The sequence below is a fragment of the Mustela nigripes genome, chromosome 5 (assembly GCF_022355385.1).
Source record: "Mustela nigripes isolate SB6536 chromosome 5, MUSNIG.SB6536, whole genome shotgun sequence".
Classification (NCBI taxonomy): Eukaryota; Metazoa; Chordata; class Mammalia; order Carnivora; family Mustelidae; genus Mustela; species Mustela nigripes.
In genome coordinates this window covers 38,278,986-38,304,637 of record NC_081561.1, presented here as the reverse complement: position 1 = coordinate 38,304,637, position 25,652 = coordinate 38,278,986, and the positions used below count along the sequence as shown (strand labels likewise).

General features: G+C 40.7%; 1 protein-coding gene across 1 annotated transcript in view; it reads left to right on the top strand.

Annotated features, from left to right (window-relative positions):
• Nucleotides 1-25,652, top strand: part of COL19A1 (collagen type XIX alpha 1 chain) — a 308,387-nt gene that overhangs the window by 232,734 nt on the left and 50,001 nt on the right. The window contains exons 17-33 of the mRNA XM_059399023.1: nucleotides 470-514; nucleotides 6,570-6,632; nucleotides 11,864-11,899; nucleotides 13,091-13,126; nucleotides 13,221-13,274; nucleotides 13,946-13,999; nucleotides 15,408-15,461; nucleotides 16,150-16,239; nucleotides 17,187-17,231; nucleotides 17,335-17,412; nucleotides 18,994-19,029; nucleotides 19,137-19,190; nucleotides 19,287-19,340; nucleotides 20,708-20,749; nucleotides 24,579-24,683; nucleotides 24,766-24,819; nucleotides 25,081-25,134. Coding sequence (XP_059255006.1) covers nucleotides 470-514; nucleotides 6,570-6,632; nucleotides 11,864-11,899; nucleotides 13,091-13,126; nucleotides 13,221-13,274; nucleotides 13,946-13,999; nucleotides 15,408-15,461; nucleotides 16,150-16,239; nucleotides 17,187-17,231; nucleotides 17,335-17,412; nucleotides 18,994-19,029; nucleotides 19,137-19,190; nucleotides 19,287-19,340; nucleotides 20,708-20,749; nucleotides 24,579-24,683; nucleotides 24,766-24,819; nucleotides 25,081-25,134 — 954 coding nt within the window. The remainder of the gene's footprint in view (nucleotides 1-469; nucleotides 515-6,569; nucleotides 6,633-11,863; nucleotides 11,900-13,090; nucleotides 13,127-13,220; nucleotides 13,275-13,945; nucleotides 14,000-15,407; nucleotides 15,462-16,149; nucleotides 16,240-17,186; nucleotides 17,232-17,334; nucleotides 17,413-18,993; nucleotides 19,030-19,136; nucleotides 19,191-19,286; nucleotides 19,341-20,707; nucleotides 20,750-24,578; nucleotides 24,684-24,765; nucleotides 24,820-25,080; nucleotides 25,135-25,652) is intronic.

The window sequence follows — 25,652 nt, the reverse complement described above, 5'->3', positions numbered from 1 at the left end:
GGAGAGGTCAGAAAGATAGGAAGATACTAGGAAAGTGAGTATTATACAAGTCAAGAGCATGGCGGGACAGCCAAGAGGTTAGTTAATGGATCATCCATTATAGTGAACAACAAAGATATCATTAATAATGTTACAAAGACATATCAGTGGACTTGTTGGGGACCAAGAACAGTTTCCAGGCATTAATTTGGAGTAGTGACGATTTGCCCTTGGAGGTGTGATAGTTCTCCCGAATCACCTCCTGGGGGGAAGTCACAGAGAAGATAGATAGGGCCTACACAGTTGGAAGATTTCAGGAGTATTTCACAGAAGGTGAAGAGAGGCAAAATTGATTAACATGGTATTCATAAAAACCTATTATTAGAGCAGCGTTTCCTGACTATATTTTAATGCGGGGGCTGAATGTGTTAAAAATAAATTGACTTTTGTGTATACATACATTTTTTTTCCTTTGTTTTTTCCCACCTAGGGAAAACTTGGTGAATATGAAGCTCGTGGCCCAAAAGGAGAGAAGGTAATCATATTTTTCCAAGTAAATAAAAATATCCAGAGTTTTACACCAACATATCCATTCCCACATCAGGGGCAATCCCGTTGCCACATGGGCCTGCATACCCGGGGAGGCCAGCGTTCAGTGGGCAAGAGCCTCCCTGCCTCTTGTCCAGTCGTCCAGATTAGGCACTGAGAGGGTCTGCTCCCCGGTAAGGACTGTTAAGTAGCAGCTGGCTGGCTGCAAGGAGGGGAACACATCTAGGGGAAATCGCTGGAACAAGGTGAATGAAATTAAGACGCAAGCTTCGATGCATAACGTGATGTTTCGTGAATTGGTGTAGGTGGCAAAAACCATCTGAAGATGGGGCGCCTGGGTGGCTCAGTGGGTTAAAGCCTCTGCCTTCGGCTCAGGTCATGATCCCACGGTCCTGGGATCGAGCCCCGCATCGGGCTCTCTGCTCAGCGGGGAGCCTGCTTCCTCCTCTCTCTCTCTCTCTGCCTGCCTCTCTGCCTACTTGTGATCTCTGTCAAATAAATAAATAAAATATTAAAAAAAAAATCTGAAGGCCCTTTAGCAAAATGCCTCAGGCCGAGGCTCCCTGTTTTTGTGTCTTCCTAAGTACCCAAACATAAGCCGTCATGAGACATTTTTTGGGTGCGGTTTTATAGTGTGCGATCATCGTTTAACCAGTTATTTCAAAAAATAGTTTTAGGGGTGCCTGGGTGGCTCAGTCGGTTGAAGCCTCTGCCTTCGGCTGGGGTCATGATCTCAGTCAGGGTCAGGGTCCTGGGATCCAGCCCCCGCATCGGGCTCTGTGCTCAGCAGGGAGCCTGCCTCCCTTCCTCTCTCTCTGCCTGACTCTCTGCCTGCTTGTGGTCTCTGTCAAATAAATAAATAAAATCTTTAAAAAAAATAGTTTTAAAATTAAAACACTGATGAATTTCCATTGTGTTCTCACCATCACCTGTCACCAGTTTAATTACATGAGGCATGAAGTTGACAGATTCACTCGCCCACTCAGAAAGATGTTTCGCTCTGGTTTGATTCTGAAATTGTGATGACCTCGGATTCGCTGTGAATGTGCCACTGTCAGGAAAAAACAATGCACGTTAAATCTACAGACAGAGATGAGTAGGTCTGAAAATACTCTGAGGGAATGTGGCCTGTGAGTGCTACTTTCATTCATTCAGCCAGTAAAAATTCTCTTGATTGAGGGCAGGGTATTTTGACACGAATCCAAGAAAATATGACTTTTGTGCCTCATAAATCAGTGCAACCAATCTATTCAAAAGATCCTACATCTATCACCAGAAAATACTGCTAAAAGATAGTCTCAACAGAAACTAGGAACTTCTTTTAGATTGACCATTGAAAATGAAATTTTCTGCAAAAAAGTAAATAAAACCTTGACATTCTTAAAAAGACATCCAAAAAATATTGATTATACAGCAATAATAAGGCATTTATGTGTCTGGGAGTTTACTGCTAGTACAGTAGCATTAGCTTCTGTAACCAGATAGCTTGCAGACTTTCTACACCACCGTAACGAACACATTACATTTTAAGCAATTACTACAGCACACATGCAGGCTAACGAGGGAGAAAAAGCCACAAAGCTTGTCACATAGGACAGCTGAGCAAAGAAGAGTGTTGTGGCACTTTCAAAGTATTTAAATGATGATTCATTTATTGAAACAAAACAGCTGGCTTCTGTTTTGCTCTGTTCATTAGGAAGCATATGTTACTTAGGAATTCTTAAGACCTCAATGATGAGAAATTTGATTCTGTAAAACAGGTGTATTTCAAACTCTAAGGACCTTTTCTATTGCTCAAAATCTTTTCTAATTGCTTCAGAATCCTAAGTGGAATTAGAAAAAGCCGGTGGCATAACTCTTCCCTCCTCCCACCCAGAGAAACAACCTAGAAGAGTCCATAGGGAACTTGATACAGTACCTGATATAAATGTACAGATGAAATGATTTGTAAGAATTCTAATTAACGGGAGAAGGACTCTGCCAATAAATAATGCACAAAATAAACTGAAAGACAAGCACATCCCTTGCTGGGAGAATGAAGTCACCTCTCCCTATACATAGGTACTAAGTGGTTAGTATCTGTTCTGAATCAGTACATTCGTTTTTTAAAATTATAATGCTGTTCATGGGTCACCATAGTAAGAATTTAAACCTCCTTCAAGCTGCTCTCGCAGATCTTTCCTTCCACCTTTTGTGGACCCTGGTGGTTCTGAACCCTGGCTGCTCATTGGAATCGCTTGAAGAGCTCTTAGAAAATGCCAGTGCTCAGGCCTCACAGCCAGAGAGTCTGATTGGGCCTGAGCCCATGCCTCTGGTTGCTCTGGGGTCGAGTCCATATCGCTGTTATCTCAAACGGCTTCAGATGATTCTGAGAGGCAGCCAGGACTGGGAACCATTGAGTGGTGGAAAGAACGTTGGCTCTGGGGTCAGAATTGATTGTACCATTAACAGCTGTGTCTCCTTGGGAAAATCATTTCTCTGAGCATCAGTTCCCTTGTCTGTAAAATGGGCATAACTGTGTCTACACAGACTTGATGGCAAGACTGAAATCAAAGGAGATGAGACAAACTTACCAAGAAGCACAATGGCTGACACATATGAAGCCTACACTACAGACTTGTTCCTTTCCAGTCATCCGCTCCAAACTTTCTTCTCCTGAAGTCTCACATCTCTCTCTTCGGTATTAATCACTGTTGCCGTCCTTAACACCTGGTCTTATTCATCTTTGTGCCTCCCAGCACAGTTTTGACAGAGGGACTCAATTTACATAGTTGAACAAAATATTTCATGTGAAGTACAATCAACCCATAGGTGATTTGTTTTTGCCGTATAATATATCACTTCTCAGCCGACCATTTGGATCCCAGATGACAATGAAGTCCCCAAATGAACACAAACAGCAGGAGAATCTACACACAAGTCACTCCTGGCTTGGCGCCCTCATCCTATCTCGAGAGCACTCAGACACCAGGAGGAGCACCAGTGAACACTAGTGCCTATTAATGGTGGATGGCCGGCAAGACCGTGGCAGCCATGGGACCAGTCTGCCAGTGTGGAAATGAGGATCTCCGCTCTGTAGTTTTCCTGAGACTGGCAGCACGTGGTGTAGGAATAATGCATTTGCAAACGGGTTAAGGAGAACTGCTCCTTTATCTAGACAGTGGAATAAGGTGGCAGAATATCTAGGGACTCCTAAGGAATTAGCAGATATCTTTCGGGGCTGACTGTCAGAAGGAAAAGATGTAGCCTCAACAACACAGGCCTTTCAAATAGCATTGAAAGTGTCAAATTAAAGGACAGCCGTTCCTGAAGCTGAGTAAATTCATCACTTGTCTTGCAGCTCATACCCACAGTGATAAATCACTGAACATTCATTTTAAGTATGAAAAAACAACTCGTGTGTCTAAAATTCAGATATGAAATGCTTCTGTTTGCAGAATTTTATATGGGGGAATAGGTGCCTAAGATTTCCTCTAAATCCACCCTTACCCACGTACCACTCAGAGAGATGGACCGATGCCTCTGTTGGGTCCTTTTTCTACATTTCAAAGGAGACCTGTTTACATGGGTTCAAACATACAACAGCTATGAGTGTAATTATTGTCCATCCTTTACAATCCCCTGCTCTTTCCTCTTTCCCTTTGGTATCAGGCAGATTTTTTTTTTTTAAAGATTTCATTCATTCATTCATTTAACAGACAGATCACAAGTAGGCAGAGATGCAGGCAGAGAGAGAGAAGAGGAAGCACCTCCCTGCCGAGCAGAGAGCCCGATGCAGGGCTCTATCCCAGGACCCTGAGATTATGACCTGAGCCTAAGGCAGAGGTTTAACCCACTAAGCCACCCAGGTGCCCCCAGATGTGATTTTTTATAGTGATCTCTAGACCCCTTTCCCTGAGTTCCCCTTTTTATTTTGCAGATCAGTACAACTACCAGGCATATTTTTCCTTCACACCTATTTATGTATTTATTTGAGAGATCGAGATCACAATTAGGGGTGGAGGGGCAGAAGGAAGGGGAGAAGCAGATTCCCCACTGAGCAGGAAGCCAGATGTCAGGGTCTATCCCAGGACCCTGGAATAATGACCTGAGCCAAAGGCAGACACTTCACTGACTGAGCCACCCAGTTGCCCCTGCATTGGGAATTTTAATACCAGAAGAGTAAAAGGAAGGCCTCTGTGCAGACCCTAACACTCAGACAAGGCTAGTTGTTTATTTTCTTTCTAAAACCAACAGCAATTGGCTTTTTAAATATAACCATCAATTTCTCCCTCTTCTTACTTTGGATAGAATTGATCATATGTAGAAAAAAATGATTTCTACTACAGTTGTGGTAAGTATAAGATAGATGATGGTACACTAGACGTTCAGATGGTAGAAGAAAGGTGAAGTGCTTATATTAAGAAAATTAATTTTACAAAATATACTCCACAAATATAAGGATCCAGAAGAATCCTTTGAAAACTACAGCCTTGTTTATCAGTTACATATGACAAGTTCCGTCTTCTTCAAGTGTAAAGTCATAAGATATTGATTTTGATAGTAATGTGGAAATAATCCAACATTTTTAGGATTGTAAAAAATTTTTTACTTGAAGTACTTTGGGTCAACTGTTTTTCGAGGCTTCAAAATAAACAGATAAACACATCCATAGAAGGGGACAGAAACGTAGATATGCTCCGCAGCCTTGTTTATAATAAAGAAAAGCTAGAGACAACCCAAATGCCCATCAACAGGGCTTGGATAAACCCTAATATGTGAACATTATAGGGTGCTATCCAGTGGTTACAAAGAGTAGATAGATCTCTTTGTATCAATACAAGGAATATTAAAAACAATCTTGAGTGGATAAAAGCAAGTTATAGAATAGAATATATAAAATAAAGCTATTTATGGAATTTGTTTAAAATATTCCTAATAATGTATTGTTGATTACCTATATGCAGTAAAAGTGAAAAAATACAGACTGAATATATAAATACTACATTTAAGAGAGTGGCTCCCTCTGGGACAGAAATAAAGGGGAAAACACAGGAAATATCTACTTTGTAAATGTATTTTTTTCATTTTGGGTGCCTGGTACACAGAGGTTTGCCATATTCTGCTTTATGTTTTCTGTAGTTTTTTTTTTTTTTCCAAAGTAAAAAATATATAAGCTATTGTGTGAGAAAGGTATATGCCCAGAAATGCAGTGGTGAACATCATTTTGCAAAAATGCTTTTTGAGGTTGGAATAAACCCCACATACCTAACTTCTAGTGGCGGTGTTTACTTTCACCGTCAAGTATTCAAGGATCTTGGTAGATGCTAAAAGAAAGCACAATGCTGGGACTCCTCCAAAGTCTGATTTAGTGATCTACTTCCTTTCTGTAGTATTATTTCTAAATTGTATTTTCTGAAAACACTTTTTATATGTCACATACAAACCCCTCTTTAAGATCTCTGACCAGAATGTCTTAGCCATTCCTAAGCTGCTGTTAGCACATCAATGCCTTCTTTGTCCACAGCCAGTCATTTAAGTGATCCCATAAATGCTGGCAACAGCTGAGAGACTCACTTTTCTTCCTATGGCTCCCCCCCTCCTTAACCTCCCCCCACCTAAAAAAAGAAAGACGTGTCTGAGATCACAGGCGTCTGGATTATGGTGACAGTTCCACAATCTCAAGTCTTTAAGAAAAGAGGAGGGTGAGCGCCTGGGTGGCTCAGCTGGTTAAACAATCTCGGGTCTTTAAGGTCTTTTGTAAAACAAGACACAGTTGTAGTTTTTTCTCTGGACATCTTTTCTTGAAAAATAATTTTGCTCTCACCTTAATTTTAAATATCATGACCCATATAATGGATTTCTGAGAGAGCTGAAGGCATCGCAGAGTGCTGACAAATACATTGTTATGCTAACAGTCTAACTAGTTTTACATTGTCTCTTGGACGATAGTAGATAAATTCCACCATGGGCAGGAGCGCAAGCCATGGCTCTGAAGTGGACAGTCACACCAGTACTCATCTGACCTCATGCAAAATCTCTCTTCTGCTTTTTCTCAAAAGGGTGAAACTGGACAACCAGGATTCCCAGGGTCCATTGGCCCTAAAGGTCAAAAAGGAGAATCGGTAAGTATGAAAGCTTTTAGGACAAAGGAAGAATATTTTTTTTAAAAAAATAGAATTAGAAGTATTTTTCCAAATCGGTTCTAACTCCATGAGCCTTGTTTGCCAGCCCCTTCCTTGGCAAACAACCACAGATCAGATATTTGAGCAAGTTCTTTATGCAAGGCATGAAGTCACTTAGTCTGTTTTTTAAAAATGAGATAGATAGGCTGTGATCACTCCTATTCTTCACAGGAGGCAACTGAGGCTCGAAGAGGTTAACTAAGTTGCTCTAGGCCACCCAGCCAATTAACCAGAGAGGTTAACTAAGTTGCTGTAGGTGACACAGCCAGTTAGAGCTAGGAATCCCACTTAGGTGGGGATTCTCGTACACAGGGTCTAAAAACTATGAAACCATCTTGCTATAACTAAACATTGTGGCCATAATAAATAATAAAGTCAATATATCAAAGACTGTGGCTAATATATCCAAAAAATTAGAAAGGTGTATCTGCTTTCAGTATATTTTCTGAATTTTTTTCCTTCCTTGGTTTTTATGAGATCAAAGTAGCTTCTCAAGCCACTTTTTAATATTACTGAGGCCACTTTCTTTCAAGACATAGTTCTTGTGGTAGGAGAAAACCTAAATCATTTATACTCAAATCAGACCACCTAAAGAGATCACGTGAATCCTAGTTAAAAATAACTTTATTTAGTCCTGCTAAAAAACAAAAACAACCTACAGCAGCCCGTAAGAATCATCCAGAATTAGACTTAATTTTTTCTCTTTATTCAAAAGTGTAATACTTTTTAAAAATCACTTTTCCCTTTTTGCTTGCCAGGGGAACAAAGGACATTGTGTTAGCAGGGTAGTGAATGCAGAGTCGCGAAAATGCCTGTTAGCAGGGGTAGTGAATGCAGAGTCGCGAAAATGCCTGTGTGCCAAACGGGAGCAGTAGAAGCAGCATTTGGTATTACAAAGCCAATATCTCCCTGTGCTTCCGCTTTAAAAATTAGGCTTGTTGGGCAAGGAGAGTAATTTTGCAGTCAGAGGCAGACTCAGGGCTGTCACCCGAGTTCCCCAAGTTGTCTTGCTTTCACGCTCACTCACCTTTAGTGTCTAGTCTAAGCTTCGGTTTCCACCTGCAGCACGGACCGTCTTTAACGGGGCTTCCGGACTTCATATTTCCAAGGACGTCTGAGAAATTCCCATTCCACAAATCCAGCCCGGTGGTTGCTGCCCCTTCCACCTGCCTAATTACTCCTGATGCGCCTCATTTGTTGGCAACTCTTACCGTCGCCTGGCTGCTTCTCTAGGTCTACACTGTCTCCCCTCCAAGCTTGAACATTGGCTCTCACCTCTTTTTTTTTTTTTTATAAGATTTTATTTATTTATTTGACAAACAGAGATAACAAGCAGGCAGAGAGGCAGGCAGAGAGAGAGGAGGAAGCAGGCTCCCCACAAAGCAGAGAGCCCAACATGGGGCTCCATCCCAGGACTCTGGGATCATGACCTGAACCGAAGGCAGAGGCTTTAACCCACTGAGCCACTCAGGCACCCCTGGCTCTCAACCTCTTAAACTACATGGGACACAGGGCAGACCCAGACTGCGCACTGTCATAAATCCTACTGCCGGAAAGACAGGAAGAGCAGAAAAGGGGAACTTCCAGTGGTTTAAGAGCAGTGCTTCCCAAATGCAGAACGTGCACTTGACTCACCTGAGGCTCTTTTGAAATGCAGGGTCTCATTGGATAGGGCTGGGGTAGAGCTGAGAGGCCGCACTTCTCGCCATTTCCCAGGTGATGCTCCTGCTGTTGGTCCAGGGATCATGCTCTGAGAAGCAGGGGCTGGAGGATCTCACAGCTCCTAGGAAATCACTCTGGCTTTCTCTCCCACTGCAGGTGTCTGGGGCATCTCACCTACCTCCCTGAGCTTATCTTTAGCCCCACCTGCCTTACACAGGAGAAGCAGACTACTTTTCCTTTTACCTTTTCTGCTTGCCAAGTCCCTCTTAATCCATTAATGATTCCATGTCCCTTATTCAATAGTCCCACCTTGTACAAGGGGGATAAATTCAAAGACCTCCAGTGGATGCCTGAAACTGCCAACAGTACCAAACCCTGTACAGATGACCCTGAACAACGTGAGAGTTAGGGCATCAACTCCCAGTGTGGTCAAAAATCCACGTAAAGCTTTTGACTTCCCCAGACTTAATTACTGATAGCCTACTGTTGACCAGAAGCCTCACCGATAACGCACAGTTTATTAACACATATTTTGTATGTTATATGTATTATATATTGGATTTTTTAAAAGATTTTATTTATTTATTTGACAGAGAGAGATCACAAGCAGGCAGAGAGGCAGGCAGAGAGAGAGAGAGAAGGAAGCAGGCTCCCTGCTGAGCAGAAAGCCCGATGTGGGGCTTGATCCCAGGACCCTGGGATCATGACCCGAGCCGAAGGCAGCAGCTTAACCCACTGAGCCACCCAGGCGCCCCTATATATTGGATTCTTACAATAAAGTAAGCCAGAGAAAAGAAATGTTACTAATAAAATCATTAAGAAAAACACCATTTTACCGTACTGTACTGTAAAAAATCCACATGTAAGTGACCCATGCAGTTCCAACCTGTGTTGTTCAAGGGTCAAGTGTATATTATATACTAGGTTTTCTCATATGCATACAGACCTATGAGGAAGTTTATTATATACACTAGGCACAGTATGAGATTATCAACAATAATAATAAAATTATAATAATCTACTGTAAAAAAAACCTTTATATGAGCATGATCTGTCTCAGAATATCTTGTCCTGTACTCACGCTTCCTCTCGTGAGGACGTGGGATGATCAAAGGCCTGCGTGTTGGGACGAAGGGAGGTGAACGACGTAGGCCTGGTGACGTAGCGTCCGACGACGACTGATCTGATGATGTGTCGGAAGGAGGGTCATCTGCTTTCAGACTGCTGCTGACTGTTGGTAACAAATCATGGAAAGTGCGGTCACAGAAAAGGGGGGAACTACTGTGCATCTCCGCCTGCCTTCCTCTCTGCCCCCCACATAAGAGAAACATCTTTTTTTTTTTACATTATTATACAGAGAAGCTTGGTGCTTTGTGGTCTCAACCTTTCCATTCCATAACAGAATCTGGACGTGACATGGCAAAATATCCAGAAGGCCCAAAAAGAGGAATGGTTTTTATCCAATTTGAATTCTGAACTACTTATGCTGAATGGCAGTTTCTCCTCCACTACTGGACATGTAGATATGACTACATGTGTCACATATTAGAGCTTAGAGTTATGGATGAGTTTACAGATAGAGAAAGAGAGGTGACCAGAGAGTAGTCATTGGAGCAAGGACTAAATACCAAGTCTTGAGACAACAAGGATCCTGGTTTGGTTTGTTTTTTTGTTATTGTTGTTGTTTTGTTTTGTTTTGTTTTTACTTTAACTATGTGGCTTCGCAGTGGCTCTAAAAAACCATGATATAATATCGTGCTTATATAATATATATGTAATCATACAATATAAGCAGTGCAACACAAACAAAAATAAAGTTATATAAGCAATGTGGCCCATTGCTCATATCTAAATAACATCATATCTTCTCTTCAAAATCAAGTAGAATTTTTTGAATTAAGGCTGAACAACAAGATTATAAATAAAGCCCTGATCTAATGTTTAGCAATTAACCAACAAAAGAGATTTAATCACATTCGCTAGATACGGGACCTATCTAGAGGAGGCTAAGTTGTGCTAGGTAACAAATTAACCCTGAATTTTCTGTGGCTTAATGCAAGAAAGGCTTTCTCTTGCTCATGCTGCGTGCCCAGCGTGGTTGGGTCAGGAGTGGATACTGACATCCACTGCACTCAGGTACCAGGCTGATTACCACTAGGTAACTAAGCTTCTGGAATACATAAACCCTCTCCATCACCATGCAGGGAAAGTGGGATTGGAGAATCATGAACGGGCTTCTCCTTGACTCAGCCTGCAAGGAATACGTGTCACTTCTGCTCACGTGTCATTGCCAAAACTAGCCAGACAGTCCCAGAAAACAGCAAGGGCGCGGGGAAATATGGGAGAAGAGAGTTGAGCCCTGAATCCCTAGCACACCGACGGGAAGTGAAAACCACAGGGATTCACTCCCTAACCATTTACCTCCCATTAGCAATTTGTTTAGGGGACTTACAGTCCCTAAGGGGACCTTTAAGAAGAGTATTATCTACCATCTGGTTCTCATACTTTCTCTTGACTTCCTATGCAAAAGAAAAAAATAAATTTAAATAAATGGTTTCCATCTTATTGTCAATTCACTCAATTCAAACCAAAAGTAAATCAAATTACATATCAAATTAGACTGCACAACCAAAGCCCTAGACTGAAGTCAGGCTATCTAGGTTTAAACCCTGAATGACCTCCCACTGGCTATATGACCTGGAGGAATCATTTAACTTCTCTGTGCCTCAGTTTCCTCATCCGGAAATGGGTGTCTAGTCATATGTACTCAGTGACATATAAGAATTAAGTAGAACTATGATTAGATTAGCACTAGAGGATTTAATGTGTATCAGCTATTATTGTTATATCTGCATAATTGAAATTCTCTAATTTAATAAACTTTTACTGGGCACCGACAGAGTACACCAGAAATGCTGTGATAGTCAAGATGAATTACATCCCTACATTCACAGAGTTTATAGGCAAGATAAACAAGGAGACATAAAGTGTGTGAGTGCTATTTTAGGGGAAATAACTCAGTTACTCAGAACTTTTCGAATCTCTTTCCTCATGCTGAAAATGGGACCATATCTTCTTCACAGCATTGTTGTGAAGAGTAAATGAAATTGTGCCCATGTAACTTCAAGAAGAGAAGCATGTGTGTGTGTGTGTGTGTGTGAGAGAGAGAGAGAGAGAGAGAGAGAGAGAGAGAGATTATCTCCGTGAACCATGCAAGAGAAAGCCTTGGCCTTGGGCAGCATTCCAATTTGCTCCACTCAGGATTCTCGAAATAGTATTAACATGATTATCGTATTGTTCACTAGGGGATATGAAAGAGTTTTTTAATTAATTCTCAGATGCTTCCTTTAAACTGCACAAGCCGACTGTGTGACATTCTGAGTCATTTTAGAGGCTGCTTTGTGACAGAGGTCTGATTTTGGCCTGCAGGATTTATCTATATCCCGTTTTGGAGAGGTTCTTTCTCAAAATGTTCATAATTGACTCTGTTTTTTTGCCCATTTTCCTAGGGAGAACCTCTTACTAAAGGTGAAAAGGGAGATAGAGTAAGTAGATGTTTTATCGCTATCTCGGGTTTTCTACTCCATTGATTTCTATCTCACTGATTTCTCAAATGTTTACTTTGGAGTCTAATAGGTTTGATAAAATAAGCTCTCTGAGCACTTTACTTTTTCCTCTGTGAATTTTGACTTATTTTAATAAATGAGAAATTTTAAACCATGGTAAGTTTCATCATATGATGACGGCTTTGCCATTTGGCTTAAGTATTGAATATATTTTCTTTAACCATTACTATCTGTGATTGGATGTAAATATTTTGAAAGATGTACACTTATGATATCTAAAATACAAAATAAAAATGCAAGATACAGTTTTTTCAAAAATTTGTTAATGATACAGATTTAATTTATCAAATACAATGATTTTATCAAAAGGTTCAATAATAAGTCATGGAAATATGAAAAGCAAACTCATAGTAGCCAAAATTGTCCTCTTTTGTGTAACCTTAATTTTTTTCTGGGTTTTTTTTTTTTTTCATTAATTACCTATACCCAATGATAGAATCATCATAATATCAACTTAAATTTCAATCTTTCTTTTCCCCCTTCATCTGAGGTTTTAATCCTCTGAGATAGAAGATTAGCTGGTGGCAAGTCATGAAAATGTCATCTAAGTGGAGAATGCAGTGATTGCTAATGAACTATGGTGATTATAGAGTCAAAGTGATACTGGGGGGAAAAACTGTTTTAAAAGGAAATCCTGAAACCAACATTACACTATATGTTAACTAACTTGAATTTAAATGAAAGAAAAAAAATAAGGAGCTATTGTTCACATCTTAGCAATAAATATTTTTTAAAGATTTTATTTTTTTCTTTGACAGAGAGAGAAAGATCACAAGTAGGCAGAGAGGCAGGCAGAGAGAGAGGGAGAAGCAAGCTCCCTATTGAGCAGACAGCCCAGTGTGGGATTCAATCCCAGGACCCTGAGATCATGACCTGAGCCAAAGGCAGAGGCTTAACACACTGAGCCCAGGCATCCCAGCAATAAATATTTTAAATCGTGTTTTAGAATGACCTCTCCTTGATTTCATCATGTCATCCATAATTCCCCTAGATTATGTTACTTAGTAGAAATGCAGGTGAATTCAAGTATTAGAGATACTCATCCCCTTCTAAGTTTAAACGTTACATAAATGGTGTTTTTTTTTTTTTTTTTTTTTTTTTTTTTTACAGGGAGAACCTGGGCTAATGGGGTCACAGGGACTAAAGGTAATCTCCTGACCTTTTTCACTGCATCTCCAACCCAAGAAGATAATGAAGATTAAAGTAACCATTTCACTTTCCTTCCCACCCATGTGTTCAGGGCGAACCTGGAGATCCTGGTCCCCCTGGTTTAATAGGAAGCCCAGGACTAAAGGTATATGAGAAGTAAATAAGACAAAAGAAGAAATAATTTCGGAGTCATAGCCATTTCTGTGTAAAACAAAGGGCTCTGCTCTGCTACTCGTTTTCTTCAAAAATGTTCGCAGGAACATTATCATGTTTCCATGACGATTTCCCCCTATTGGCTGCATTTATTACATGCAGAGTATTGTGACTTTGGGTTCGCAGTAGGGTTTTTAAACTCTTTTTCAAAGCATATCCACAATAGCATCCCTAAAAGCTTTGGAGTAAAGAACGTGAGCAAAACCTATGACCTTGAACTATATTCTTAAAGTGAATGGGAGTCAGGAGTCAATCTCTTAGCCAGACTAAGGCAGATGCTTGAGGTCCCCAGTGTGAGATTCTGTAGGAGTGTCCCATGAAGAACCAGCCGTCAGGAGATGTAAGAAAGACTAATGTGATGCCTTCCTGCCGATGGGTAAGGCAGGTTATGCCGGTCTTGCTTGCTGCGGGGGAAAAACCCATGTAAAGGACAACATGATCAAACTACCTTTATAAGCCCAAAGCACATTTCAGAATTATTCAGAAAGGGTAGGATGATAGAAAGCCTGTCTTTCTGCAGATAAGGTCACACCATGTTTTACATATATTCGGCTACAATCTATTTTTTAACAGAGTTGAAAGACGTATCACCTTCTCTTTTAGGGTCCACAAGGACCTGCAGGCTCTATGGGACCCAGAGGACCACCAGGAGATATTGTATGTATAGCAAATACAGGTGTCTTTGATATGTGGGAATTAAATTTATGTCTTAAAGAATGTCCACATCTTTTCATGTGACTGAGTTATAGTACCTTTTCCAAAGACATGGGTCATCTCTACTCTCAAAACCAATCACACCTGATATCAGAGGTTATTAGAAAGGCTAGTACCTTCCTATATTCATATGAGGTCCTTTTGAATATCATTAGCCTAATAAATCAGTCTTTGGAAGTCAAATTAAGTTATTATTTTGCACAGGCTTGTCAGTGTGATACCACTGGTAACAGAGACTGGAAACATCAAAAGAAATAAGGAAAACTAAGACAGAAAACAGGCATTTTCATTATGCATGGCCATCCAAAAAAAAAACACTTCTTAAGCTTCTGTTGTTGATTTCTTACAAGAGCCTCTAAAAAGAGCAAGTCTTTTGGCTAAAAAGATTTCTCTAATGCCATTGGAGAAGAGTCCTCAGGTTGCATTATAAGCTAATTCTAGTGGTCTCATTATTCTGTCTCTGTCTGGCTCTCACTTTCTCTCTCTCATGTCCTTCAAATATATTTTTCTATCCATTCCCCCAGCTAAGCCTTTTGTTCCTTTGAGAACCTCCCTAGCCTGGCCTTCTGACAATTTGGGATTTAAGACTCACCATCATCCTCACTTGAGCAAATAAAGAGAAATGCTTGGCCATAACTTCTTGGAAACTGATCTCTGATCACAGTTCCAGCACTTTCTATGCAACTATTAGAATCACTCCTTTTCTCATCATCTTGGGAATAGCTCCATGACCTCCATGCTTCCTGACTGAGTCTCCAGAGGTCTCCTTTTCAGTGCATTTGTTCTCCTTGGCCCTTTGAACACTCAGTTTGTAAGCAAAGCTTTTTGTTGCTCCCCCAAGCCATTTAATGAGCAGGCAGAGGTGTACCTAATGGAGAGATGTTATGAAAAGGGAGAAAGCGCTGGTGGCACAGGTGGAGACATAATTGTCCAAGAAGTGCGATTAGGTGATAGTGGCTGGAGCTGAGGAAGAGAAGAAAATCAAAAGGGAAAGAGCCACTGTTGCCGCAGTAAAAATGTGTTTTCTTATTTATCCCATCGTCCTTCTAAATCATGATGTGATGCTACCAACCACCATCCTTCCACCTTTCCTTGGCAGTGATAATGGATGGGGCATTTGGCTCAGTTCTCCCTTATTTGGTTTCTTCTCCATTACATCCAGGTCACTTCACTTGAAACAAGCCACATATGTTCACTAATGCGTTTTCCTCTTTAACACGCCCAAATCAGCCCATCCCCTCATAGTTTGTGTGTTACCGTTCTGTTCTCCGGACAAAGACTCACCGATAGAATTGTTCTTACAATAAGAGATATTCTAATTGTTCTTTCCCATTAATTCTGAAATTTCTAGGGATTGCCAGGAGAACATGGTATCCCGGGAAAGCAAGGCATTAAAGGAGAAAAGGTATAACTTCCCTTTTACCTATTTTGTAAATTAAGCAGCTTGGTAGGAGGAAGAGACAGAGGGTCATGAGGGCTTTCGAAAAGTGAAGGGATAAGACAAGGCTGCCAGGACTGTGCAGGGGCTAGACAGACATAGAAATGAAGGCATGAATGATGCCCCCTGGAGTTGTGCTTTATGACAGCTCTCATTCTGACACAGAAACACAATGTGACGAAATGAACAGACTTAGAGATGAAGACCTCAGGACTCAGAAAGTCTGTTTCAAGCTCAGCAGCCAACTCTAGAGTAGATCTAATGGGTCTTTCAGGACCCATTTCTTATTGTCTATACATGGAAATAGTAGGTCAATGTTGAACCTTTACTTGGAAATAACTTAAAGAAAACATAAAGATCATCTAAAGAACTTCTGAATAGAGGCCACTTTTATGCATATGTTTATATACATGCATATGGCATGATACTGCTAAGCTTATTGTCACATAACTTGCCATAGAATATAAATGCATTTAAGATGACTTCAGTGCCTGGCGTGAATGAGGCCCTCAGTACATATTGCTGAATGAGTGAATGAATGAGAAAATGAAGTTTGACCATGATGACAAATCAAAGCACTAGAAATGGAAACTACTGCCCCCACACCTCCCACCACAAACCTGAGCAATGAAGAATCTTACCTTGTTTTCCTCAGGGAGATGCAGGTGGGATTATAGGCCCTCCTGGGCTTCCAGGTCCAAAAGGTGAGGCTGGTCCTCCAGGGAAAAGCCTGCCGGGGGAACCGGTAAGTACCAGCCCTTTTCTCCCTTGCAAGTTCATTAATTACCACTTGGGTGTTCCCAGTTTCAGATCACAAGGAAAGGAATAAGTTGAGGACTGCAGAAAAGGAAATATCGGTCTTGTTCTTTAGGTCAGAACTCTAACCTCTGAAAATTTGGTGCAGCTGAAGGGGTTTCTTCTGAAAATAAAATGCACATACCCATTTTACATGCAGTTTTGAAAGATTCATAGACCCCCCTGAATCTTCTGCATGAATCCTTGAGGGATCCCAGGAGCTAGTAAGATACATAGTTTAAATCATAAGGCTTCCTAGGACACTATTTTAAAACAGAACAGCCTGAAATTTTCTTTCCGGAGGCTCTGCAGGGAAAGCCATGCACGGTCATTTGCAGAAAATGTCCTTGATGCCCAGGCGATTTCCAGGCCATAGAAGAACTGGAGAGCTGGGAAATCTAAGCTACCAATATGCCATTTCACATAATCTTTTTTCTCATCCTCCTTGACGTTTCATATGAATTGTTGATAATAAATAGTTCTCATTCTCAGATGCCTCATTTTAAAGATTAAAATATCTTTTTTATTACTAAGGTTTTATTTTCATTCCAGTACCTGCAGTGTTACATTAGTTTCAAGTGTACAAGACAGCGGTTCAACCATTCCATATATCACTCAGTGCTCATCGGGATAAGCGCACTCTTATCCTCTTCACCTATTTCGCCCATCCCCCCCTCCCCTAAAAATGAAAGTATCTTATATTTTAAAGTAACTATACAAAATCTATAACCTAGCGAAATATGTATTCTCTCTTTCTTATTCTTTTACAGAATAGCATTTATTCAAGAAGGATGAAGCAAAATGAAACATTTTTGAGTTATAGCTTCTAAGATGCTTTTAAACTTTTTAGAAAAAAGAAATGTATTTTTACCTCCCTTTTTTTTTTTTTTCTTTTAGGGTTTAGATGGAAATCCTGGAACCCCTGGTCCTCGTGGGCCAAAGGTATGAAAATATCATAGATAATTTCCAAAGACTTAATAAGAAAATCCAGCCTGGAATCTCATGTCCTCCGAGCCTCACACTAACAGAAGCCTCTGTTGTACAGGGCGAGCGAGGACTGCCAGGCGTCCACGGTTCCCCAGGTGACAGAGGCCCCCCGGGAGTGGGGGTTCCTGGCCGAACAGTAAGTGAAATGCCATCAAGTTTTTGAAATCATGTCAATTCTGATAATCAAATAAAATCCAGTGACAAACCTGAATCAGGAGAAAGGAATGAAATGATCAGAGGAGGAAACTAAAATAAGCACGAGCCAGAGGAAGACAAGTGATAAGCATTGAGGTTACATCACTGAGTACAGGGGCAGTGCTGACTGTTTCCTGACCGACAGATGTTGGTCTCACAATGGCATTGGGGTTAGAAGCAAGTATTTAACCCGTTATTCCTCTGTTCTATGTATTAAAAAGTACAAATGAGTGTTTGTAAGATGATCCGAGTGCCTAAGATTAGGTTTTATATTTTACTATTTGTTTTTAGTGAGAATAAAATTGAAAGTTGATATTATAAGGGAATGGGGCATATCTAAATGAGATGATGTCAAAAATCTTTAAGTAATATCTTCAGGAAAAGAGACTAAAAGTCATTTATAAGAGGGAAGACAGAGCATGGGCAGTTTTGTAATGTGTTTTAGCTACGAGGACAGTGCCTGGTAACAATGGGCTCTGTATGCACACTTGTTGACTAAATAGTAATAGGAGAACTTTCTATTTACTATGATAAAAACATCAAGATTCTGGAACAAGAAAGTTGGAAACAAACACTAATTCTAACTGCATTACTTTGGGAAATCAGCCTTTTAATAAAGTTATCCTGAGAGCTCAAAGAAGGCATAGTGAATGGTTACATTGTATGTGACTGATTCTCTGGAGCAAGAATGTAAGAGACCACTGGAGATGGGAGATTGAACACAGTAACTAAACAGATCAGGGAGTGATTAAAGGAGTGAAGGAGGTTGAAGCAAAAAATTTTAAACTATTCATAACTAAGGACACATTATAAATTTTTAAAAAATGTACAAAAAGTAGCTTTGACAGTAAGAGTGATATGATTCTTTATTTAAAAAAATAAGACAGGAAATGTGGATGAGCAGTTGCTGAAGTCTGCTGCTGAGAACCCAGCCGTGTACCTCCCGAGGTTGTCAGCTCCTCCTTCCAGGGTCTGTGCTTACGTGGCAGGGAGGAAGCCTTCAGCGTTAGATTCACTGATCATTTCCCAGCCTCGTGTTGCTGGCCCCAAACTCCAATTTGCTAAAGTAGAAAAGAACGATAATTGATACCTTACTGCCTCCTCCTGAAGGCAGAATCAGAACACTGGTTCTGGCAATTTCTTCAAACGGGGAAGTCACTCGAGGTAGAAAGCCGAAAGGAAAGCAAGTCCTGAGCCGGTCACCCGATCAGCAGCCAGTTTCTGAGCACATAGAATTTGGGTGCACGGTGTGGTCGTGAAGATACAGGGACAGATGATGGTACCGAGAGAGATAGCCTGGGCATCTGAGCGAAATCTTTCTGGTGTTTCCAGCAACAGGCATCTACTTAACTGTTGAGCTGCCAAAAGTCTTGGCTGACTTCACAGAGAGTTTTCAGGGGGTGCAAGGTTGCCAAGCCCTATTGTTCCATAAGTAAATTACAATACATAGCTCTTTATCCCACTTGGATAATTTGTGACATTCTTAGAAGAATTCTGACTATTGTGGTCTCATGCTACTCAGGGCTCCCAAGGACCAGCTGGAGAGCCAGGTATCCAGGTAAGCTGCTTGACCATGTTATTTGGCACCACGAATCCAGCTTGCTTACTTGGGGAAAATTACTGAAAAAACTGTCCCTGGAAGCAACTGTTTTCCCCCTCTTCCAGGGTCCTCGCGGTCTCCCTGGATTGCCAGGAACTCCAGGGACCCCAGGGAATGATGTAAGGACTGTCTTTACCTCCTCGTCCCCACCGCCCCATTTTAGTCCACACCTGTGCCACTGTGAAAAGATTTGAACATGATGATTCTGTTTTCAGGGAGCTCCGGGAAGGGATGGAAAGCCAGGTCTGCCAGGCCCCCCAGGTGACCCGGTAAGTCAACAGACTATGCCTGATTTATGTATCTTGAATGCACCCAGAAGCCAAATAGCCTGCCAAGCAACTTTTACTGTCCAAACTAATTAGAATGTTCAGTGACTGCTTGGTGATTTTGTTTATCCCCATTATTTTGTAGAGGGGAAAAAATTTCAAGCTGCATCAGCATTATTTTGTGTGTGTGATGAATACTTATTTCCTAAGGGTATAATTCAACTGTACAATTTTGCCCCAGGCTGAGCCATGGCACATAATGTCTCAATCCTGTGGAATACTGAGTTAAAATATATAGGCACAATTTCTGTTCTTTCTAATGCTACTGACTAAAAGAATTTCACTTTTCTAAATGAAAGTTTGCAGGTAAGTTACCTACAATATGATACATATCCATTGATTCTGCAGCTTTAAAACACTGAGATGATTAAATTACAAAAACCGGCATGAGTGGGCTCTTAAAAAATGGGTTTAGGCACTAAATGTGTGTTCCAGAGTTTTATTTCAGGATGAACCTGGCTTTGAGCGACAGCGAAATCCCTGTAAATAGCCTCAGAATCGGCAGTTATAATTTGAGAGGCCATATGGTACATGACATTGTATTAAGAGTTTTGTATGATAAAATCCAAATCTGGCCTCTCACTTCTTACGTCTCACAAATCCTTCTCCCTCCCACGCTGGTTGGGCCTTATGTGCCTTTATATGCTACGTGCAAGGCATATTTTGGCCTGAGTTTAACTTCACTGCCAAGTGAATCATGTGTGTGCATCATCTAGGATTCTTATAAAGTGTTACTTGGGTTTCCAGTGTCTCTCCGAAAGGACATTTTAAGACACGAGTCTCAAACACCGCCTGCGTTCCCTCAGCGCCTCTCTTGCGAATCACGGAAGTCGCCTGTTGGCCCTTTTGAACTTCAATGAGAAAGAACATTAAGGCAGACTCATTCTAGACTTTTCTTTGGCCTGATAATTTGCTTGACATCCTTTTATTAAATGACTCACTTTCGTGTATTATTTAAAGCCAAGAATATTTGAGGGTTGTTAGAAAAGCTACCATGTCATGAAAGCATAAAATAGAGATACAGACTCCAAACCACAATATGGATGTCTTTACATGTTCATTGTAGAGGAATAGTGAATACTTCTCAAATAAAGTTAGGAGTCCTGTCAGTGTCATATGCCTACTTTGTGATCTGGATGGAACATAAAGCCGGCCATTCTGACAGTGAGGCTCTTAGAAGCCTCAGGACAAATCTGAACTAGCATGATACTTTGAGGAAAAACAGTGACATTAGATTGTATGTTTATATTCTATTATGTGCATTTATGTGTATAAATACATGTATTTGGATTTTTTCTTCTTAAACACAGATCGCACTTCCTCTCTTGGGGGACATCGGTGTCTTGCTCAAGGTAATCTGTTGCTATATAAGAAACGGCGTGTTAATTTTTAGGAAAAATCAGAAAGGAAGTCTTTACCAGAAATTGAGTTAATTGCTTGGCCCGAGCAATTCAATTTTTTTAAAGGAAGAACATCTTTAAGATAGAAAAAGGAACACATTTTTATATCTCTTGAGTCACTTGTACTAATCCCTCCAACTCTTCTTCTCTACCTCCTAATTGGTTTGGGTGTAAGGGGTGGTGGGTGAAGGTAGTAGTTCTGAGATATGCTACACGAAGGAGCAGTGTCATCAACACCCTTCAGTGTCCCCTTGAGGGACAGCTCTCACCTCATGGGTGTTTACGTCCTGGCTCGCTACTGCAAAACCTAATCCTTCTCACTTGGACTCACCCGCACCAGTCCCAGGATGAAAACCAGTACAGCTCAATAAGGCGCTAGCTTGCAGGGCCGAACTTTGATGTCATGGGATTTTACAAAGTGAGTTATAAAGTTCCAAAGCCAACAACTGCCCTAACACCTGTTACTCTGTTAAATAAAAACTATCTCTATCTATTATTCATCTCATAAGGAATAAATCTGGCTACCATTTTTGTCTCCAATACTACCCTGTGTTTTATTTGAAATGCAGATGTGGGAGAATGATAACAGGATACTGTAAAGTTATGTATTTGTAATATTTTTTCATGGCATGCTAAGACTGAGTGGACCCAGATGAAAATCGGTCCCTTCACATTATACTCAAACCTTATGTGTCCTGTCTATATGTGAATGCACAGTGTATATGAGTATGTACACGCGCATACACACACTTGCACTTTTTGTGTATAAATGTGACTTGTTTTATGTTCCTAGCATTTAGCCCAGTGGTTTGTACAATGACTTACATAATAGTAGGCAGGCAGGAATATTTGCTGATTTAAATCCAAAGATTCAAGAATTCTGTTAAAAGTATTTGCTAGATGATTAAAAAATTGAGAACATACATATAAATATAAATATAAGTATGAATATCAATATAAAAATAAATTATAGGAGGTCTCTAAGACCTTCAAAAGTCAAAATTTTCTTATAAGTCGAAAGAGAATATTTGTGGGAATTTTAGGAAGATCTTATATGTGTTGAGTTACAGCTCCATGGCAGACAACACCCTGCTTTACTTATACCATCTCACTTAATCTTCACAGAAGTCCTGTAAATCTAGACTGTGGTAGTATCCCCATTTTATACAGTAGAAACTGAAGTTCTGAGCAGCTAAGTAACTTCCTCAGAGTCACACAGCTAGTGAGCGCAACAGGAACACAGGAACACAGGTCTTCATGCGTTGTCTGAGTTTCTTCCCAAGAGCGGCAATGCCGGAAATGGCAGGACTCTAAGAGTTAAAGCTCGCCATTCCAGAATAGTTAGGATCAAAACTTGCACACTTCAGCAGAAATGAATATTCTCAGAGGATATAGAGGTGGCTCACAGAATAGACCAAAAGACCAAATTAGGCTCTGATAAGAACCAGGACTCCAAAGGCCTCAAAAGTGGCCGCAATTAATAGTTCCACCAGGGCAGCATGCCTTTAATGAGGTTCTGGGTCCCAGGACAGCTGAGGCAAGACACCTCAACTGAAAGTCCCATCAAACTGCATTCCATAGAAGGGGAAAGTTTAGAGTTCCCCAAAGGAAAGTCCAAATACAGGGACTTACATTGGAGATTGGGTCTGTTAGGTCAACCTAACGTAATTTTAAATTCTGATCCTATTACCCAATGCATTAAGTCTCCCTCTCTGTCTAGTCTTTAGTAAGCTTGATCATCTGCTTTCTGTTTTCAAAAATATCTTTGGTTAGAATGTAGTAAAGAACTGACATAATTCCAGGTCCAGATGATACCCCTTCAGAGACCTTATGTGGGTTAATCTGTGTATCAGTCCCTCTTTGAATGAGACTGTACATTGGCTAATAATTGGTGCATCTTTATTCTCTCTGTAAGAAAATCTAAAGACTTTTTTCAAGACCTTCAATGAAATCATTTCCCTTGATTTACCATTCTGGCAAGCCTAACCCAAAGAAAATGGGGTCCATTTGAAATGACTCTGAGAAAATTTTAGTGACTCATAATGCTTACCGTTCTTTTATGTTTTATTAAAACAATCAATTGAATAATCCACTCTAGAATATTGCTGAGTGTTGGTATACCAGGGTTTTGCTCCGTATTGATATGCCACATTTATTTGCTGCAGAAATAATTTATCTTCTCCATGATTTTTGGAATATAGAAAACTTCTTGGTTCTCATAACTTCCTGGCATCTCTCTCTCTTCATAGTTTTTCAGATATTATAAGTAATGGATCTACAATTATAAACGTATTTCTTTTATTTCCTCTACCAACACATTAGCTCTGGGAAAAGATGCTGATGGCAAAATTTGTTCTGGGAGATGTTGCACACTCTAGCTCCCTTTTATATACACCAGCTCTAAGAATGGACCACCATGAAGAGAGAGCTCTTTAGTAATCCAGCGTTTTTTAGAGAAATTGCCTCAGAACCTTTTCAATAGTATTCAGAATTAGTCTTCCAAGGAGGGTATTTTTGGAAATCAGACTTATTCTGGTATTCACTGAGCAAAAATACAGAGCTTCATTAGCCATGAGCTTGCTTGCCAGCTTCTCATTAATGGCAAGTTTCTGTTCCCTTTTTACATTTCAAGATCCTTCCCTTTGGTGAAAAGAATGGAAGAAGAGAGGCTGATACTGTCCTACCCTCCGTCAACTGTTAAATTAAACTGTCTCCTCCACCCGGTGATCCCTATTCTGTGGCTTTCCTGATCATATTCTTATTCTAACAATTTAAAAATAAGCCTTTTTAGGGCTTTTCACAAGCACTTTTTCTCTAGCAATGTGATAAGAAGTTTATCTTGTGAGCTCAGACACTTAAATTCAAGCCTTTCCAGATCAGCTCAAGGTTACAGAGAAGACAATGGCAAGGTAATTCCACTTAGATTTCCTGTCTGCGCTTGGATTTGACATAGAGTCAAGTCCAAGTCACTCAAATAATTATTTCTCACATGAGTGCTTCCACTGACAATGTTGGTAAACTGTGTGCAGGGTCCTGCAACTAATTTTGTTCTCAAAAGGAGAAATCCTTCCTTCACAATTCTTTATTGCTCTTTCTTTCCCTTCTTTCCTCTCTTCCATTCTCCCTTCTCTCCTTCCCCCCTTCCTCTTTCTTCCTTTCTGTCTCCTTTCCTTCCTTTCTTTCTTCCCTCTTCAACGACTGAGACTGTTGGTTCTAGGAGGTCTGTGATCTTGTTGGTCATCCTGAACTTGAGTACTGCTGAACAATGGAAACAGTCTGTCTTCCTGACTTACGTGTCTTTTCTTTATATATTTGGAATTTCCCACACACATATCATCATGGATATGCTTTGTATTTAAAATTTTATTTATTTACTTATTTATTTGAGAGAGAGAGAGCGGGGGGGGGGGGGGGAGACAGAAACCAGCAGACTCCCCACTAGCAAGGAACCCTAGTGGGGCTCAATCCCAGGACCCTGAGATCGTGACTGAGCCAAAATCAGGAGCCGCGTGGTCAACAGACCGAGTCACCAGGCACCCCGACGTGCTTTAAAAAAAAAAAAAGACGGTCACCAATATCATAAACAGATACAATTGTCTAACTTCATATGTAGTTTTTACCTCACAAAAAGCGGTCTTTGCAAATTGGATAAGTTAAGTTTCTGAAAGTGGTGATGTATCCACTGCCGGATCGGTCTCTGACAAAGATTCAGGTCTGATCAGACCTCACTTTTACAGACTGCTGTGATGAATCCCTCAGTAACCTTATCTCTGCTCATTAGAACTTCTGCGGCAACTGCCAAGCCAGTGTTCCCGGGATGAAAAGCAACAAAGGAGAAGAAACTGGCGCTGGTGAGCCTGGAAAGTATGATTCCACCGCCCAGAAGGTGAGGAGGTGGGCTGGATGTTGCTGGCCGTGTAGTTTGCACCTCGTGCCTTCTCTCATTTCTGTACTGCTCCATCCTCTAGGGTGATACAGGCCCACGGGGTCCTCCAGGAATCCCAGGCAGGGAGGGGCCAAAGGTAAGGCAGTTTCTCCTCCAACTCTCTGTGCTCCTTCCAATTCAGTGTGGAAGAAAACAAAACCAATTTTAAAACACACTAGTTTTTTATGACAAATATTTTGGAAAAGGGGTGTAAAAAGCCATTTGCAAAGGTCATTGTTTTTGTGCCCTGATTCTGTCCAAGTTACATGTCCCAAGTGTATGAAGAAGAGATGTTTTTGTTGTTCTGAAAGATGACAAAACGGATTCAGTATACTCGCTGAATTTCTTGTCGTTTTAGGGAAGCAAAGGAGAGCGGGGCTACCCGGGGATACCTGGAGAGAAAGGTGATGAGGTAAGACTTCTCTGGTAGTGTGGTCCTGCTGTTGGCTCCCTTTGCAGGATGCAGAGGAAAAACATCAACTTGTTTGTAGCTCAGGTTTTTGTTTTTTATTTTTAAGATTTTATTTATTTATTTGACAGAGGTCACAAGTAGGCAGAGAGGCAGGCAGAGAGAGAGGAAGAAGCAGGCTCCCCCTGAGCAGAGAGCCCGATGCAGGGCTCGATCCCAGGACCCTGGGATGATGACCTGAGTGGAAGGCAGAGGCTTTAACCCACTGAGCCACCCCGGTGCCCCTATAGCTCATGTTTAATGCCAAATCAAATAAAAACAAAGATTTAGGTAGGTTCTTTCAAATTCAAATTTCAACACAATTTAAATAATGATAACTGATGTTTATTATCAGTGGTTCAGTTTTTGAGAGAAGGAAAATAAAGCACAGAGTTGACCCTCAGTTCCTATGGGTTTTTTTTATGTAGCAGACAAGCAATTCCAACTCTCTCGAGATAAAAGCCAGGATGTACTGAAAGGAA